Source organism: Felis catus, chromosome A1 (assembly GCF_018350175.1).
Source record: "Felis catus isolate Fca126 chromosome A1, F.catus_Fca126_mat1.0, whole genome shotgun sequence".
NCBI classification, from domain to species: Eukaryota; Metazoa; Chordata; class Mammalia; order Carnivora; family Felidae; genus Felis; species Felis catus.
Window position 1 is genome coordinate 36,104,506 of NC_058368.1, and position 17,881 is coordinate 36,122,386.

General features: G+C 36.8%; 1 protein-coding gene and 1 long non-coding RNA gene across 4 annotated transcripts in view; one reads left to right on the forward strand and one right to left on the reverse strand.

Annotated features, from left to right (window-relative positions):
• Window positions 1-17,881, reverse strand: part of DIAPH3 (diaphanous related formin 3) — a 506,099-nt gene that overhangs the window by 359,243 nt on the left and 128,975 nt on the right. For all 3 annotated transcript variants that reach the window (XM_006927330.5, XM_045053868.1, XM_045053865.1), the window contains 3 exons: window positions 7,405-7,479; window positions 7,248-7,317; window positions 2,198-2,334 (listed from right to left, as the gene is read on the reverse strand). In XM_006927330.5, coding sequence (XP_006927392.4) covers window positions 2,198-2,334; window positions 7,248-7,317; window positions 7,405-7,479 — 282 coding nt within the window. The remainder of the gene's footprint in view (window positions 1-2,197; window positions 2,335-7,247; window positions 7,318-7,404; window positions 7,480-17,881) is intronic.
• LOC109498288 lies at window positions 4,686-15,850 on the forward strand. The gene is made up of 3 exons (XR_002155035.3): window positions 4,686-4,794; window positions 12,126-12,273; window positions 15,700-15,850. It is a non-coding gene; the product is annotated as an uncharacterized LOC109498288 (long non-coding RNA).

Genomic DNA, 17,881 nt, shown 5'->3' on the forward strand with positions numbered 1-17,881 from the left:
CCCTATGATGAGGATAACTTATCAAACATTTATAAAGTGCTTTCTACACATCAGGCATTATTTAAATCAGTTTACAAATATTAACTCTTTTTAATGTATAGAAGTCTATGAAGTTGGTATTGTCCCATATTATAGAGCAGGAAACTGAGGGAGAAAAAAGTTAAGCAATTTTTCTAAGGTCTCACGTCTCCTAAATGATGAAGCAAGGATCTGAAATCAGACAGTCTTTGTGGTGAGCACTGTCCTGGTTTCCTTAATCACTACACTCTACTTCCTTTTCAGTGTAAATGAAGTCTGATAGCCAAAAATACACAGTAGTAAGGATTTATATACACACATTCGCACATAAAAAATATGCACATAAAAATACGCACATAAAAAGTAGCAGTTAAAGAGCTACAGTCGCTACACCTTTAAAGAAAGTGTGTTAACACGATCTAGTGTATTGTAGGTCAGTTTGTAGACGTAAACATGTAGTCTGTAAACGTTATCTGTATCATTTTAATAACCTATTATGAAGTCAAGAAATAATAAATATGGAAGAAGTAGAAGAAGACGAAGGTGAAAAAAGAGGAGGAAAAAGAGAAAGAGGGTAAAGAAAGAAGAGGGAAAGGAGATGGCCAAGAGGAGGGAAAAGGAAAGGAAAGGAGAAGGTGTTAAGGAGGCAAGAGGGAAGAGAGAAGACACAAGAAATGGGTGGAAAGAGGGAGGAGGAGAATGGAGCGGGAGGAGGAGAGGAACAAAGGCGGAGGGGGGGAGCACTAGGTGCATCTTGTGTGTCAATATTAAATACCCTCTTAGGGTTTTTACAATAAAGTTACTATGGTCTTTTTGAAACAGTTAAGGGAATGTGGTGCAGCTGTACCTGGCTTCACGTGCTGGCGCTGCTGCTGGGGACATCTTTGTCCGTGGACACACACCTAGCTACCCGTGTTGCCGCGGGGGGACATCCTTGTCCGTGGACACACGCTGTAGCTACCCGTGTAGCCATGGGGGGACATCCTTGTCCGTGGACACACACCTAGCTGTGCAGCCGCGAGGGGACATCCCTGTCTGTGGACACACACCGTAGCTACCCGTGCAGCCAAGGGCGGGGCCTGAGTCTTGCCTGCTGACTCTCCAATAATCCACACAGAGCAGCTCAACAGTTGCCAGGCCCAGGAGGGTCGCCACAAGGACAATTTTCAAATGCGTGCGGGAGGGTCTGCTTACAGGCCTCTCTACCTAGCCTTTATGAAAGGGCTATGTATTTACTCTGTAGGTTGTTCTGTTTTTATATCTTCTCCCTTTTTAAAAGGTATTTTAAATAATTTTTAACTGCTTCCTGTAATAAGAATCCCAACCTTTCAAAAAAGAAAAAAAAGGGGGGTGGAGGTTTATCTCTATAATTATCTTTTAATATGTATGTAATGGTCTTTTGCTTACAATCCTAATATGTGTGGATAATGTCTTTAAAGTTTAAAACTTCAGGATGTATTTTATGGTCAAAGACTACCCTCAACCAGTAAAGTACTATTACATATAGCACTTTTATTATTTTTTTAAGTTTATGTATGTATTTTGAGGGAAAGAGTGTGAGCATGGGCTAGGGAGGGGCAAAGAGAGAGGGAATGAGAGAAACTCCCAAAGCAGGCTCCAGGCTGCTCCAGCACGGAGCCCGAGTGGGGCGAGTGGAGAGGCTCGGGGGCTCAAGCCCATGAACCATGAGATCATGACCTGAGCTGAAATCAAGAGTCGGAGGCTCAACCAACTAAGCCACTCAGGTGCCCCACAAATAGCATTTTTAAAATCTGCCTTACAAACAGATTTTCAAATAATATTGCAAGGGAAATTGCATGACCTACAATTTGAATTAACTCTATCTGGAAAACAAAAATCACTTAAGAAACAGAATCCATTTGCATATTTTTTTAAGTCTTTGTTGAGAATTTTTATTTAGGGTTTGAATTCAGAACAACTTAAATACGATGAAGAAATAAGTTTTTCATAGAAAAAGGTTAGCCCATAACTACTATACTGATTGAGAAATAATTATTACTCAAACATTTCTGTTCAGACAATTATGAATCTAAATCAGCTGCTTAAGTAATACTTCATTTATTAACAGTAAATTCTGGTCTAAAATAGAATAATGAAAACATTAAGTAAATCAAATTATATTGTTATATAATTAGAGAAATGAGTTGAGAGGACTTACATGCTTTCCTCCCCTACAATGCATACTGCAGAGAGGAGTTTTACCACATCTGTCATCATACTTGGGTGCTTGGGATCGATGGCTTTGGCTAATAGAGAAAGACTTCTTTCTTCACTCATAATTCTTTCCAAGCCATACTATAACGTTTTGGAAATAAGAGGTTAAATGTTAGCAGTTTATTGGTGGGAAAAAAAATAGTGCCCTAGAGGAAATACAGTTATTAAAAAAGTTTATAGGATAATAGTTTTTTTTTTACTTTGTACAAGCTAGAAACTATAAGGAATGTATAACATCTTGGAAAAAATTCATAGACTTATTCACATCAAAAACTATGATAGTCAACCAAACATAACTCCTCAAAGGTGATTTTACAATAGTATGACTTACAATTACTAAGAAGGCTAAGTATCCAACTGGAGAAAGGGAGAAACAGTGAGGAAAATGGAGATTTCCCAACAGAAGCACACAAAATAAAAGGTCAGTTTTTGTACCAGACACTGAGGCCATAAGGAGCTTTCCTGGGAAGGATGGTTGGTAAAGGATATACCACACAAGTAAATACACAGATCAGCTCTAACCCAGAGAAATATAATGAAAGCCACCCACACAATATCTAGTTTTCCAATAAAAAAGTAAAATTTTAATCAAATTAATCCAGTATATCTAAAATATTATCATTTCAACATAATCAATATAAAACATTTATTGATGAGACAGGAAGAAAAAATAACTAAGTATTCAAAACCCAGTGTGTGTTTTATATTTACAACACATCTCAGTTCAGACGAGCCACCTTTCAAGTGCTCAATAGCCACAGGTGGTGACCACATTACACAACACACACCTAGATAGTAATGCTGAGTTCATAAAATGGGCACAGGTTGAAAGAAGATTTGGACAGATCCCGTGTAGAAACTGCCATGAGGAGCATAGATACTCTGATCCGACTGGTATTTTATCATCAGAAAGACAATGCAGTTGTAAACACATTATATAAATGGGATGATGCTGGACAAGGATAAAGTTTGTTTGCTACTGCCAGGATGCCACATCCAATTAGAAGATAAGGAGTCATGTTAATGACTTCGTGTTTTGATTTGAGGATATATACATCTCTTAGGGCCCACTTACAATCTATGGGAGATAAGTATCAAATAACAGAGGATAAATAGAAGCAATAAAACAATATGATTTATCTTCTATGTATCCCAAAGGATCCTTCTAAAGAGTGAGAAATTGGTTGATTAGAATTACTACTGAACACTAAAAAGGACTTTAATCCCAATTACAGACCTATGAACTTCAGCTTAACTCAAAGTTAACACTAGATATAATTATCAAAGTTAAATCTATAACAAGCTTAGACCCAAATGCTGTGAGTGGTATGAAATCTTATTTCTAATTTTCCTATCGTGCCTACGTCATTTATATAAAGAAGCCGTCACACTGCTGAAAACACTGCATTTGTTTTCAACCACTATCTAAGGAACACAGGTACCAAGGAAGCAGCACAGGCAGAAGGGCCAAGGGCCCAGGATAGGCTTTCTGGAGAGACATCTCGGTCTTGTTGGTGGCAGGGAAAAGTTTACAAATAGATAGCTAAGCCAGTCAGGAAATGATCCCTTTTGTGATGCCCTGGGCTGTCTCCTAACTGGAAACAAAGAAAGAGAAAGCAGGCATGGGGCCAAGGACTACAATGTTCTTCAATAACCATTATAGGGAATTGTCAGAGGTTTATAAAGTACCACTTAGATGCAATTCAAAAAGCCAATCAGTCAATGATTACCAAGTGCCAAAGAGCTGGCTCTGTCCTGAGAAACCAGAGGATTCAGTAAAGCATTTCCCTTTCATTTCCCACCCACTTGGATGTCCTTAGCCAACTCCTGCTCGTCTGGAATCAGAGTCCTGTGGCTCCTCCAAATACTCAAAACAACTCATACCGATTTCCTCCAAGTGATACTAACTACCTTCTCTGTGAAGCCCTCTAGCTCTAAACCATTATGAGTAGAGAGCAAAATACGAGCATTCTCTGATTTCAGAGTTTTCACTAGCACTTCCTAAACTCCAAAGCTCCACCATCGGCAGTATTCTGACTTTGCTAACCTAAAAACATGCCGCGCTCATTTTAAGACTGGAATGAGGCCAGATTACCACCACTGAGCATCTAGAACTAAAGACAGAACTGCCGCCTACTTCATTAAAATTACTCTTGTTCAATTATTTAAAAAACAAAACAAAGCAAACAAAAACTGTTGACTCTGTGAAAGAAATAATCAACTTACCAGTGCTAGCACTTAAAGTGCATTAAATGAAGCCTATTAGAACGTTAGAGAGGCGGTGACAAATTTTGGAAGGTCTAAGGTGTCTCTCTACTGAATATCAAGGGGCCACTCTGGTTTCTATGAAAACTCATATGTTCTAAATCAAGGAATAAAGCCAGGTTCCATTTGCTTTCTACTTGAGGCCCATTATTACCTAACAGATAGAATGTCAAGCCACTGGAAAAGTGTTAGGTAGGGGAAGGTGAAGGCCCTAAATCCTTGTGTACGATACTCAATAGGGCATGAATCCTGATGCTCAATCACTAACTACTTATGGTGAGTTAATCCCAGTAGCAGAGATAACACTGGGAAGGGGGCTGGCTTCAGGAGCAAAACACCTATGCTGGGGGGTGCACACCTTAAAGCAACACACAAAATGTTAACAGACCAAAATGTAGCCCCTGTTCTACTCACCTCTTAAACATATTTAACTTTTCATCATTTTATTGTTTCCCCTAATATTCAAAATCTTTTTCCATTTAGAAAATACTATTTAGTCCAATTTAGTGTTATAAGAAACTCACTTTCATCTGTTACCAGATTTACTCATTAATTACATAATTACTAGTGCCTAAGAAGGTACCACTTTTTTTCCCCTCTCAGAGCCTATATTTTTTTCATTATTCGAGGAACTCTTGTAAAGAGTACACAGTGACATAAATGAAAAACCATCAACAAATCTTGGGGAGGAGGGGGACTTTACCGAAAAATTATTTCATATATTATTAAGTTTAGAATTCAAAAAATAGAATAATTTCAAGTATCAGCAACTTTTTATTCTTATTAGCACAGATGATAGCCATCAACACAAATGGAAATAGATTCCAGCTCCACAGACACAAACTATAAGCAAAAGCAATCCATTATAAGGGAACACACTGTATCAATCAGAACCTAAATACATAAAGTTGACTCCCTCCTCAGGTCAGTCTGAAGTAGGAAATTGCTTCTGTACACCACCTCATCTCACTTTAATCCTGGTATTCTTCCCAAAATCAAAGAATGATCCACATGCCCCTTTAGTTTAAAAAAATGTTCCTGGATTTTCTCTACTGTCAGCCTTATCATCAGGGAAATTTCCAATTTCTATATTCTCAATTTACAAGGAGCCTCTCTAAAGCAATATTATGTCCTCAGGATAGAAAAATCGCTTTCTTCATTTACTCTTAAGACATATTGTAAAAAAGAATATGTAGTCTAACTAAAAACTAATTCTCACAGAACAATCCGTTCAAATATAGAATATATGTGAATATGTAACAATATAAAGAGGATTTCTACATCAGATATTCCCCTTGAAAATCATATTAGAGGCGCCTGGGTGGCTCAGTCAGTTGATCGTCCAACTTTGGCTCAGGCTGTGATCTCACAGTTCGTGAGTTCGAGCCCCACAAGGAGCTTGCTGCTGTCAGCTTGTCAGGGCAGATCCCACTTCAGATGCTCTACTCTCTTTCCCTCTTCCCCTCCCCCACTCACACTCTCTCAAAAAACAAAACATTAAAAAAAAGAAAAGAAAAGAAAGAAAATCATATCTGATTGGAGAAGGCAGAGAGGTGAAAAATATCTCATTGTGCAAAAACAGAAATCTCAGCTCAAGAAAATGCTGAAAAATAAATAAGACATGAAGGATTAAAAAATATTGGGGTGCCTAGGTGGCTCAGTCAGTTAAGCATCGAATTGTGGCTCAGGTCATGATCTCACAGCTCCTTAATTAGAGTCCTGCATCAGGCTCTGTGCTGACAGCTCAGGGCCTGGAGCCTGCTTTGGATTCTGTGTCTCCGTCTCTCTCTCTGCCCCTTCCCCTCTCATACTCAGTCTCTCCCTCAAAAATAAACATTAGAAAAAAAAGAAAAAAAGGAAAATAGAAGTATTTGCTACATTTAATAAAAAGAAATATGAATGTTAATAACTGAAGTACCAGTACTTAAGTGTGTAAGGCTCTAAAGGCTTATTTTTAAAATGTAAGACAAAATATTAAAAATTTGAAATTAATCAGAAATATACAGGCAGTTTTGCTGTGAAACACAAATCACCCTAACACCACAGGTAAAATTCCTCTCCTGCTGTCTAATGGCAACTAAAACACCGATCATTACTGTACCCATCATGAGGTAGATATGTTTAGATGTTGAAGCTAAAGACATGCCATGTGATAGAGCCAAATTCTGCAATTAACAGTATACAATATTTAAAAATGGGAACACTGTCCGAAAAATCTAACTTCAGTTAGGAGCTTCAAGTGTTCCTCTCTTCTTACGTATCCTCTTCAAATTTACAAACTCTGCAGGCCTGCCATATTGCCTTTGGTTTCAATATTACTTGTATGAAGCATCATTGCTCCATTTTGGGGACCTGCTTCTAATCGTTTCACACCTTTTCACATTAATTTGATTGTAGATTTAAATTTCTAGGCTATGAAAACTAAATCTTTCCCACTTGATTCTTTGATAATAAATATTACTGCAGATCACGTTCAATTATCATGTATGATTTCAAAGCTTATTTTTGCTATACTTCTGAAAATTGAGAAGGAAAGAGGAAGAGAGAGGGGGGAACAGAAAGGAGGGTAGAAAGGGAGGATCAACCCACCCACAAGGATTTGTACTCAATAGCTTATCAAAGCAGTATATCACTTCAGTGCAAATTCTGTACTACACACAACTCTATTTTATACGAATTCTGTAAGTACCAGTGAAGAACGAATACAATGTAATTACCTATGTACATACCTGTGTGTTCATCAAAGCTTTTAGACACTGTATGACTTTATGCTGCTTCTTCTTTACAATTTTTTCTTGTCTGCATTGGCATAAAAAACATCACTGTTGGGAATATCGCTGGACATGCAAATGTAGCTTAATTGAAAATAAAAATGAATATACTTACATTTTGCCACTAATCAGTTTTTCCAAAATGTCCAGTAATAATCCAAGCCCCTCATGTCCAAAACTTTCCACCCAACTGATAAACAGGAAAACAAAAAACAAAAAACAAAGGCAGTTATGCATGGTCAGTATTCTAGTTTAGAATATCACAATGAGATATGCTCACAAATATTTCATATTTGTTATATTCTAATCATAAATACAACATAAGAATATCATCTGCAAAATCACTTATGATACATAATCTTATTTGTGAGAGCAGTGATGGGATAAACCAGACTATGTCCATCACTTCCGTGCTCCGTGTCCAGCAACATTGTGTTGGTAGCTAGAATCTGTGGGAAGTAACACAATGCAGAAATCAGCAAATGCTGCCAATCACCCCATCTCCCCCCACCCAGAGAGCTGGCCATTAAACATTTACCAACACACCACTGGATAAGCCTCACTTTAAACTTTTACAAAGAGCAGAAATCAGGCAATATTTAAAGAGGGAAGGGGCGCCTGGGTGGCTCAGTCGCTTAAGAGTCTAACTCTTGGTTTTAGCTCAGGTCATGATCTCACGGTTCATGAGTTCAAGCACTACACCAGGCTCTGCACTAAAAGTGCAGAGCCTGCTTGGGATTCTCTGTCTCCTTCCCTCTCTCTCTCCCTCTCCTGCACTGGTTCTCACTCTCTCTCTCTCAAGATAAAACACATAAACTTAAAAAAAAAAAAAAAAAAAAAAAAAAAGATTTAAAGAGGGAGAACTCAGATGAACGTATTGAAAAGAAAAGTCTTAGGAAAATTTCTCAAACCACTGAAATGCATCCTAATTTCCTAAGTTTCAAAGTTTGATTGTTTTAAGAGTTTCATCATTATTTTTAAATGAACATTTTCATCTTGACCAAACCACCTCTTTTCATAAACCCACTGGTATAATCACAGTACACTAATGTAATTAGGACATCATTGCCAATAGACAATTGCTTACCTTGGTTATAGAAAAACTACCTTAATGGGAATTAATACATTTTTTTTTTCCCAGTGGTTATTTAGAAAGCTTTGAACAAGAATATCATCTGTTTTTTAAAAAGTAGGGGAAAGAAAATTTTAGGATATATAACTGTGTTTATCTCTTTGTATATGTGTTTGTATGTATGAGTGTGTGTGTGTGTGTGTGTGTGTGGCCTTTGAAAAATCGAACTGTAAAGACAAAGTTTCATCCAATAACCAAAAGCAAAATATTATAAACATTAAGAGCAAGTTTAAGTCATATACCAAGATATAATACCATTTTCTTAAGACACAATAGAACATTTCCTATGACAATAAGAAGACCAAACACAACATTTTTAAATGAAAACAAATATTGTTTAAAAAAAATCTTCTTCATTTGTACACTTGTGAATACAGCTTACTCACTTATAAATGTTCAGAATTTCTGATTCCTACCACACCAAAAAAAAAAAGCTATTTGTCATTTAGATTGGCAGACACTTGTCAGCTATTTCACTTGTCTCCTCCCTGTCCAGTGAAAGCCATGGAGTAACTAATTCAAGAATGTACTTAAGCAAGAAACATACTCTGATACCCTCCTAGGAAAAGAAAAGCCTGGAATCACTATTACAAGTGAAGGTGAGAAAAAAAAAGTTGAATAGAAGTCAGAGTTTTCAAACCAGGATGCTACTTCAAAAGTGACGAGTTTACTCTCCACTATCAGCAACATACAGATTACCTGTAGGCATTTCAAATCTCACTTTCATGTTTCATGAAACACCTACAGCATGTGCTTAACTGTTTGCCTTGTTGACATCCTACTCCGTATTTATTCTTATTTCACATGAAGCAGGGAAGCTTGAAATCAAACACATAAAGAGTAACTTGAGAGTTTTACTGGGGCCGACACTGACACACGTGGACAGACTGTATTCATCGTGCCCTCCTGTGTTAGTGTCTCCAAGAGGGACTTCCTACTTTGAAGTGAATTTTTAACAATCTGTATATGCAAAAGTATAACCATGGAGACATTCAAAAGCTAACATAAATGATATAGGATTATTCATATGGCTATCCCTTTCAATCATTGTGGAAAATAAAGTCACTATTCCTAAAACTGCCTTATACCAAAATAATTTAAAACTAGGTTAATATAACAAAATAAACTTTGTTTCACTTAATATGCTCATGGTGAAGCCTACTACAGAATTTAGGAAGCTTATCGATCCAAGTAAATCAAGTTAAGTCTTTTGGTCTAATTAATAGAACACAGTTTTGTTTGTTTGTTTGTTTTGTTTTTGTTTTTGTTTTTGTTTTTAATTTATCACCCTTGGGGCACCTAAGTGGCTCAACCGGTTAAACGTCCTACTTCGGCTCAGGTCATGATCTCACGGTCCGTGAGCTCAAGCCCCGAGTCGGGCTCTATGCTGACAGCTCAGAGCCTGGAGCCTGCTTCAGATTCTGTGTCTCCCTCTCTCTCTGACCCTCCCCCGTTCATGCTCTGTCTCTCTCTGTCTCAAAAATAAATAAACATTAAAAAAAATTATAAACAAATAAAAAAATAAATTTATCACCCTTAATATAACAGTTATAACCAGAATGCTGTGACCCACAGAAGGTCTCATATTAACTATTTTTGGACCCACTAAATAACTCTTCTGAACTATGGAATATAAGCCATTGCAGTAAAACTTCCATTCACTCAAGCATATTACATATGAACTACTTCTCTATAAAATAAACTTAATAAATTAAACGTAAAGAGACATTATACCAAATTACTTTACACTGCAATCTTTTAACTCGTGGTAGAAATTAATTTCTGAATAAAATCGGAGAGAATGGTAATAGCCTAATGAAAGTCAGACTATACATTTCGTAAAATACATCAAAAACAAAGTGAGGGGACAAGGGGAGGAAACAAAGATGTTTGGTAACAAAAAAAAATACATATATATAATATTTAAACATAAAAAGCTGGTACTTACTGAAATATTAAAACACAAATTAAGTAAAAACGCTCTCTGTTTTCTTAGAAATTTGCAAGGCCAGCATATTGTTGTACTAACAAGTTGTCACTAACAAACCCATTCTTTCAAAACCTTGCCCCCACCTCTACTATTTTCAGCATGATTTTTAAAAATAGGGGCAAATATTATTTCTTATCTTTTCTGGAAAAGACGTGCAAGATAAAAAGTGATATTGAGTAGGTAGGCCTGTGGTGCTGACAGAGGTTCATTGAAATCCATAGCTTTTTACAAAAGTAAAAGATTTCTCATCATCAATGTAAGAAGCAACCTGGAAAAAAAAATTATCAACTGATCTATAAATGATCAATCTTTAGGAAACAAAATCTGTTCTATTTATTCTGTGCCTGTCAGCATAGTACCATCAGGCATTATGTGGTTTAACTATAAACTGCATTCATGGATGAATAAGCACTGTGCAAATGTTTCTTCCTCATGAATAGAAATGACATAGAGATTAGTATGACATTTGTATGGGGAAAAAATTGCTTAAAAACAGCAAAAAGTAATGTGCTAAGTACTAATTTAACACAAAATCTACCTCTTAAAATTCCGTAACAGGAAATATCAAACTCTTCTTTTTTAATTGCTTCAAGAAAAACTTCTAAGTATATTGCCATTTAGCACTTCCTAGCAGGGGGTTGGCTCCATGTAAGAGAAAAAAAGAGGTGAAGAGGTAACAAAAGGAAAAAAAAAAAAAGAGGGAGAAAGAGAGGTCTCTAGGATTAAATGTTCAAACCATCTTAAAATGTTCAAAGCAGCTTATGCTTTGAAATTCAGTTGTTGCTTCCTGAGACACAGGATGAAATCAAAGGTATGCAAAGTGGTTTCCTAGGTGTTGTTGGCTTTATGAAGCAAATACAGTCATCTCAATGAGCAGAAGAGGCAATAATCAGGTCTCAGATTTACTTCCTGGCCCAAGGACACTATCCATGTATATGTTTCCCACAGACTTAAGTTAGTTATCACCTCTCTTCCCAAATGTGCTCCAACGAAGGTAAAGATAAATGCATCATAGATTGTCAGAACAAGAATAAACCAACCACATCCTAAGGGCAACCTTACCAGTCACATACACCTGGAGAATAGGGACCATTTCTAATTTGTCTTTAAATTCCCCAGCTCCTGGAATAGACTAAGCATTCAATAAATGGTTTTAAAATAAAACTGAATCTCCTTCCATTTTTATATATAAGAAAAGAAGACACAGAGAGAGGTTATGGTCACTTAGAAATAGCATCCAGGTCGCTGATGCCCAGATTCACACCCTTACTTTACATACCTAGAAAAAAAGTACAAAGCAATGACGCTTCCCATGCAGTATCACTGAGCCTGTTCCAACCTTCATGCCAAATACATCAATTCTGATTTCAGAACTGGTACTTATCCATACTGAACCAAGGATGATGAATCTGGAGTCCCTGTCCTTAGCACACTTGAGGACTTGATTGACTGCAGCTCAAAGGGTGATGTTTCATTACTACTCAAACAAGTGTTCATTAACAAAGTCACTCAGCCTTTATGAAGGTCTCACTGTGTGCTTAATACTACAATAGGTATGACAAATACAAAACTGAATAAAACATGTTCTCTGCCCTTGAAAAGATCACAGACTAGTGGTTGAAACAAATGTTGAGCTAAATCATTTCCATAATATAATAAATGCTATAATCATGGTGCTAAGGGAACAGAAGATAACAGCATCTACCTCTCCTAGGAGCAAAGCAACTGATGTCTGACCTGAGTTTTCAAGGTTAAGTCAGAGAAAGAGCTGTTTCTAAGGCACTGGGAATGCATGCAAAGCCATTAAAAGAAATGGTCTGTGCCGAGTTCCAGAAACGGCTGTATGAGGTAAAACCAAAAAGGTAGGAAGGGGTTTCTGAAAAAAACTCTATACAATGTCATGGGCAATGGGAAGCCATTAGCACATGTGGTAGGCAGAATAATCTCACCCCTGCCCCCACCCCCACCCGGGAGATGGCCACGTCCTAACAGAAGCTATGATGATCTGATATAGCAAAAAGAGGAAACAGAAAAGGAAATTCAGGTTACAAATCACAGGATTTTAAAATAGGGAAATGACCCTAAATTACCCAGGTGAGTCCAACCTAATGACCTAATTTACTTAAGTTGAAAGCCTTTCCCCGCGGGATTGGAGAGATGAGGCAGAAGAGAGATGCAAAGCATGAGAAGGGCTCAAAGTTTACAAGTTTAAAGACAGAGAAAGGGGAATAGGAGCCAAGGAGTGCGGGTGGCCTCTAGAAGCTGAGACAACCCTCACATGGCAGCTAGCAAGAAAAAAGGGATGTCAGTCTCAAAACTGCAAGGAATTGAATTTGGCCATTAACTCAATCAAGTAAACATCAAGCACAAAGGATCGCTCTCCATTTATTCAGAACTTCTTTGATTTTCCTCATTACGATTTTGTAGTTTTCAGCATAAAACTGATTGCTAGTGAAAGAATATAACCAATTTTTTTCAGGTGAAAAATTTCCTCTTAATATTGAAGTGTACAGGGCAGTATTATCAACGATATATATGCACACTGCTGTACAACACAGCTCTGAAACTTTTGCATCTTGCAAAATAAAGTCGATTTTTATCTTGAATCCAGCAATGTTGCTGCACCTACTGATTAGTTGTAGTTTTTACAGATTCTTTCAAGTTTTCTATGTAAACATGTCATCTACAAAGAAGACAGTTACAGTTCTTCCTTTGGGATTTATACATTTTTGTTTCATTTGTACCTCATCACTATGGCCAGAACTTCCAGCACTGTGTTGAACAAGAGTGGTGAAAGCAAACATCCTTGCCTCATCCCTAGTGTGAGGCGGAAAGTATTCAGCCTTTCACATTTAATGTTAGCTCGAGAATTTTTGTAGATTTAGGTTATCAAATTGAGAAAGTACTCCTCGGTATTAGTTTCCGAGAGTAGCTGTAACAAAGTACCGCGAAATAGAATATGTAGAGGAGAAGTTCATTCTCATAGTTCTGGAGGCTAGAAGCCCATTGTCAGAAGGGCTGGGCTCCCTCTGAGACCATGGGTAGACCCCTTCCTTGCCTCTTCCTAGGTTCCGGTGTTAACGGCTAATCCAGGATTTCGCTACCTCCCATCACATGGCACTGTGTCTCTCTTCTTAAAAGAACATAAATCGGATTAAAAGCCCACTCTATTCCTTTATGACCTCATCTTATTCCATCTGTATTGACCCAATTTTCAAATGAGGTCCCATTCTAAGGCGCCAATTCGGACTTAACATTTTCCTGGGGGACACAATTCAATCCATAACGTCTTTCCTCTTCTGAGAGATTTTATTAGAAGTGTTTAGTTTTTGTCAAATCTTTGCATCTATTGATACGTGATTTTCTTCTTTAGCCCTGTTGATATAGTACATTTCAGTTAAGATTTTCATGTCTATATTCGTGATGGACATTAGTTTGTAAATCTGGAGTTTGGGGTTTTGATTGTTATTGTCTTTGTTTGGCTTGCTATCAGTATCAGCTTCATAAAATAAATTGTGAATTGTTCCCTGCTCTTGTATTTTCTGGAAAAGGCTGTATAGAATTGGTATTAATTTTTCTTCAAATCTTTGGTAGAATTCTCCAGTGAAAGCATCTGTACCTGAAGATCTTTTAGGGACTCTTAAAATAGTAATTTAATTTCCTTAATAGCTAGAAGACTAGTCAAATATTCTATTTCATATTGGGTACGTTGTAGTACTTTCTTCTTCAAGAATCAGTCTTTCAAATAAGTTGTCAAATTTGTGTGTTTAAAGTTGTTTGTCTTATTACCCTATCGACATTGAGTCTGTGGTGATATTCTGTTTTATTCCTAATACTGGCAATTTGTCTCTTTTCTTCATCAATAATAAAGGTTTATCAGTTTTATTAATCTTCCCAAAGAACTACATCCCTGTTTCACCAATTTCCTCTATTGTTATTCTGTTTCCAATTTAATTGATTCTACTCTTTATCGTTACCTTATTTATATTCTATTTTGCTTTTTAGATTGAGGTGAGAACTAAAATTATTTATTGGAGCCCTTTTACTTCTCTAATGTATGTATTTAGAGCTACAGATTCCCTTTCTCAGTACAACTTCAGATGTGTGCCACAAGCTTTGAAATGTATTTTCATTAACTTCAGTGTATCTTTTTATTTTCCTTGAGACTTCCCCTTTGACTCAAGGATTATATACAAGTGTGTTGTCTGCTTCCCAAATGGTTGGATATCTTCCTGTTATCTTTGTTACTGATTTCTAGTTTGAGTCTTTTGGTAGAAGAACACATTTGGTATGGTTTCAATTCTTTTAAATTTGATGAGGTTTGCTTTGTGGCTCAGGATACAGTCTAACTTGGTACATGTTCTAAGAAGAGAATGTGTATTCTGCTATTAACTGAAATGTACTATACTATGCATTATGTATTTTACTTAATAGTAGTGTTGAGTTCTTATATCTTTAGTGATTTTCTGCCTAGGTGTTCTATTGATTATTGACTGAGTTGTGAAGTCTCCAAATCTAATTGTGAATTTATTCCCTTCAGTTCTAGTACTTTTGCTTCATATATTGTGGACATCTGTAGCCTGATATGTATACTTAGGATGGGTCTTTTGGTGGATTGACTCTTAAAAATCAATCTTTTTCTTTACTCTGAGATCTAAATGATTGGATATTAAAACAGCCACAACTGCCTTTTGATTAATGTTTGCATAATATGTCTTACTATCATTTCACTTTCCATCTGTCTATATCAATATATTTGAAGTGAGTTTCTGATAGAAAGCATATAATCAGGTGATGTTTTTTAATCTACTCTGCCAGTCTCCTTTAATTAGCATAACCATTTACACATAATGTAATATTGACATGTTAAGCTCTAGTACTTATTTTTTGGATCTTGTTCATTCTGTTTGTTCATTTTTTTTTTGCCTGCCTTCCTGTGGTTTACTTGAACCTATTTTAGAATTCCATTTTGATTTATTTATTGTATTTTTTATTTATAGCTCCTACAGCTTTTTAGAGGTTGCCCTAGGTACATCAGAATATATCAAAGCTTATTGGCATCATTGTCTCACACGCTTGTGCGAATGGTAGAAGTCTTCCATCCCGTTATGAATCGAATAGTATCCCTCCAATTCATACATACAGGCCCACACCCACAATGTGATAATATTTGGAGATAAGGCCTTCACAGAGATTATTAAGGTTAAGGGACATCACAAGGATAGGGCCCTAATCCAGTATGACGAATGTCCTTGTAAGAGGAAGACACCAGGATTGCACACCCACAGAGGAAAGGCCATGCGAAGACACTACAAGACAGCAGCCACCTGCAAGCCGAAGAAAGAGGCCACAGAAGAAACCAACCCTGAGGGCACCTGACCATGACCGTAAGGCTTCCAGCCTCTGGAATACTGAGAAAATAAATTTCTGTTTAAGCCACCCAGGTTGCAGCCTTTTTATTATGGCACCCCAAGCTAACACATCTCCCTTTATGCACTTTACCCTCCCCATTTAGAGTATCATTGTTATAAGTACTTCCTCTATGTACAGTGAGAACCTCATCAGACAGATATAAGTTTTGCTTCTACCAAACATAATTTAGAAAATTCAAGGAAAGGAAAGTACACTTACCCACATTTTTATTTACACTGTACACTTTCTCTTCCCAGTATTTCAAGGATGCCTTCTTGTATTTCTTTTATTATTATTTTCTTATTCTTTTTCTTATTATTCTTTTATTATTTTTCTGTTTAGAAAATATCATTAGCTATTCTTTTAAGGCCAAAAATTCCCTTTGTTTTCTTTCGTCTCAGCATGTCTTGATTTTGCCTTCACTCCTAAAGGATACATTCACAGCACGCAAGATTCTGAGCTGGCTGTTCTTGGCTTTCTTCATTTAAAAACTGTTTCTACCACATGCTTTGGGCCTCCATAGTTTCTGAAGAGAAATCCAGTGTCATGCCATTGGTTTTCTCCGTAACCAAAGTGGCATCTCGGGTTGCTTTCAAGAATTTTTACTGTTTTCAGTTGTCAGAAGTTTGACTATGGAAGGTCCTAACGTGAGTTTCTCTGGGTTCACCCTATTTGCAGTTTCACTAGGTTTCTTGAATCTGTGGGTTTAGGTCTTTTGCCAAACTTGGGAAATATTTAGCCATTATTTCTTCATGTAACTTTGCTATCCTCCCACCTCTCAGATCCTCCTAGGATTTGGATAACAAAACGTTAGATCTTTTATTATAGTGCCACAGTTGCCTGAGGCTCTGTTTTGGTTTTGTTTTTCATTTCCTCTCTGTTCAGATTGGGTATTTTCTATTATTCTACACTGCAGATCACCAATTCTTTCCTCTCATCCTCGCATTTTGTTGTTGTGCCCCTCCAGTAAGTTTTTCATTTCAGTTATTGTAGTCTTCAATTCCAAAATTTCTATTTGATCTTTTAAAAAGAATAAAGTTTCTTCTATTTCTTTACGGAGACTATTTTTTTTTCTTTCAGCATATTCATACTTGCTCATTAAAACATCTTTAGGATGGCTCCTTTGAACATCTTTATTAGAATGTTCAAATATCTCTGACAACTCATTGTTGTCTATTAGTAAAGGTCTTTTTGCACTCAGTTTGAAACCTTCCTCCTTTTTATTATGACAGGTTTTCTATATTGAAACCTGGAAACAGGTTATTATGTTATGATACTTCGGATTTTATTTCAACCTCTTGTTTTTTTAGCTGGCTTCCTACGATACAGCTCAGGTGGAGGAAGGAGGACAGGCATCCCCTCAATACCGCCAGGTGAACACACGAGTCCATGTTCTCCAGTTGGCCTCTGCTGATACCTCAGAAAGAGGCTTCTTGTTATTGCTGGACATGGATGGGTGTCTGAGCTCCCCACCTAGCCTCCATGGTACCTCCCTGTCAGGGAGAAGTAGGACTGCCTTGTTATGCTCACATAACCCCCACTAGAACCAATGGGAGGGGAGGTTTGTTTCCAAATCTGTTTTTGCCAGGTGTACCTATTACTGTAATTAATTTAATAAAAATTACATAAACAGACAAGTCACTGCCAAAGAAGCTGCTGTTTCTATGAAAACCAAGCCTAATGCTTTGAAAAAGTTTTTTAAATGGCATTTTAAAAAATGCCAGAGAAATAGACGTGAACACAAGTGTTTACTATTGAGAGACATCAAAAGGACTTTACAAAAGAATTCTGTATACTTTATAAGAGCCTCTACATTTCTGTTCCACCTTAAAATACCAATATGAGGAAGACAGTGCATCATGGATGTGGTTTATATAATCATCTATTTCTACTCAGAAGTAGAGTAGGTGCTACTCTGACCTCCTCATCAAAAGTATAGAGGAAAAAAAAAATGTTCAATCTTTTGAATCCAAAGAATGTTTAGGACATATGTAAATCATTTATCATTCCCTGTGTTAGCCCTAAAAACCAATAGCATCAAACAAAAGGACTTCTTCA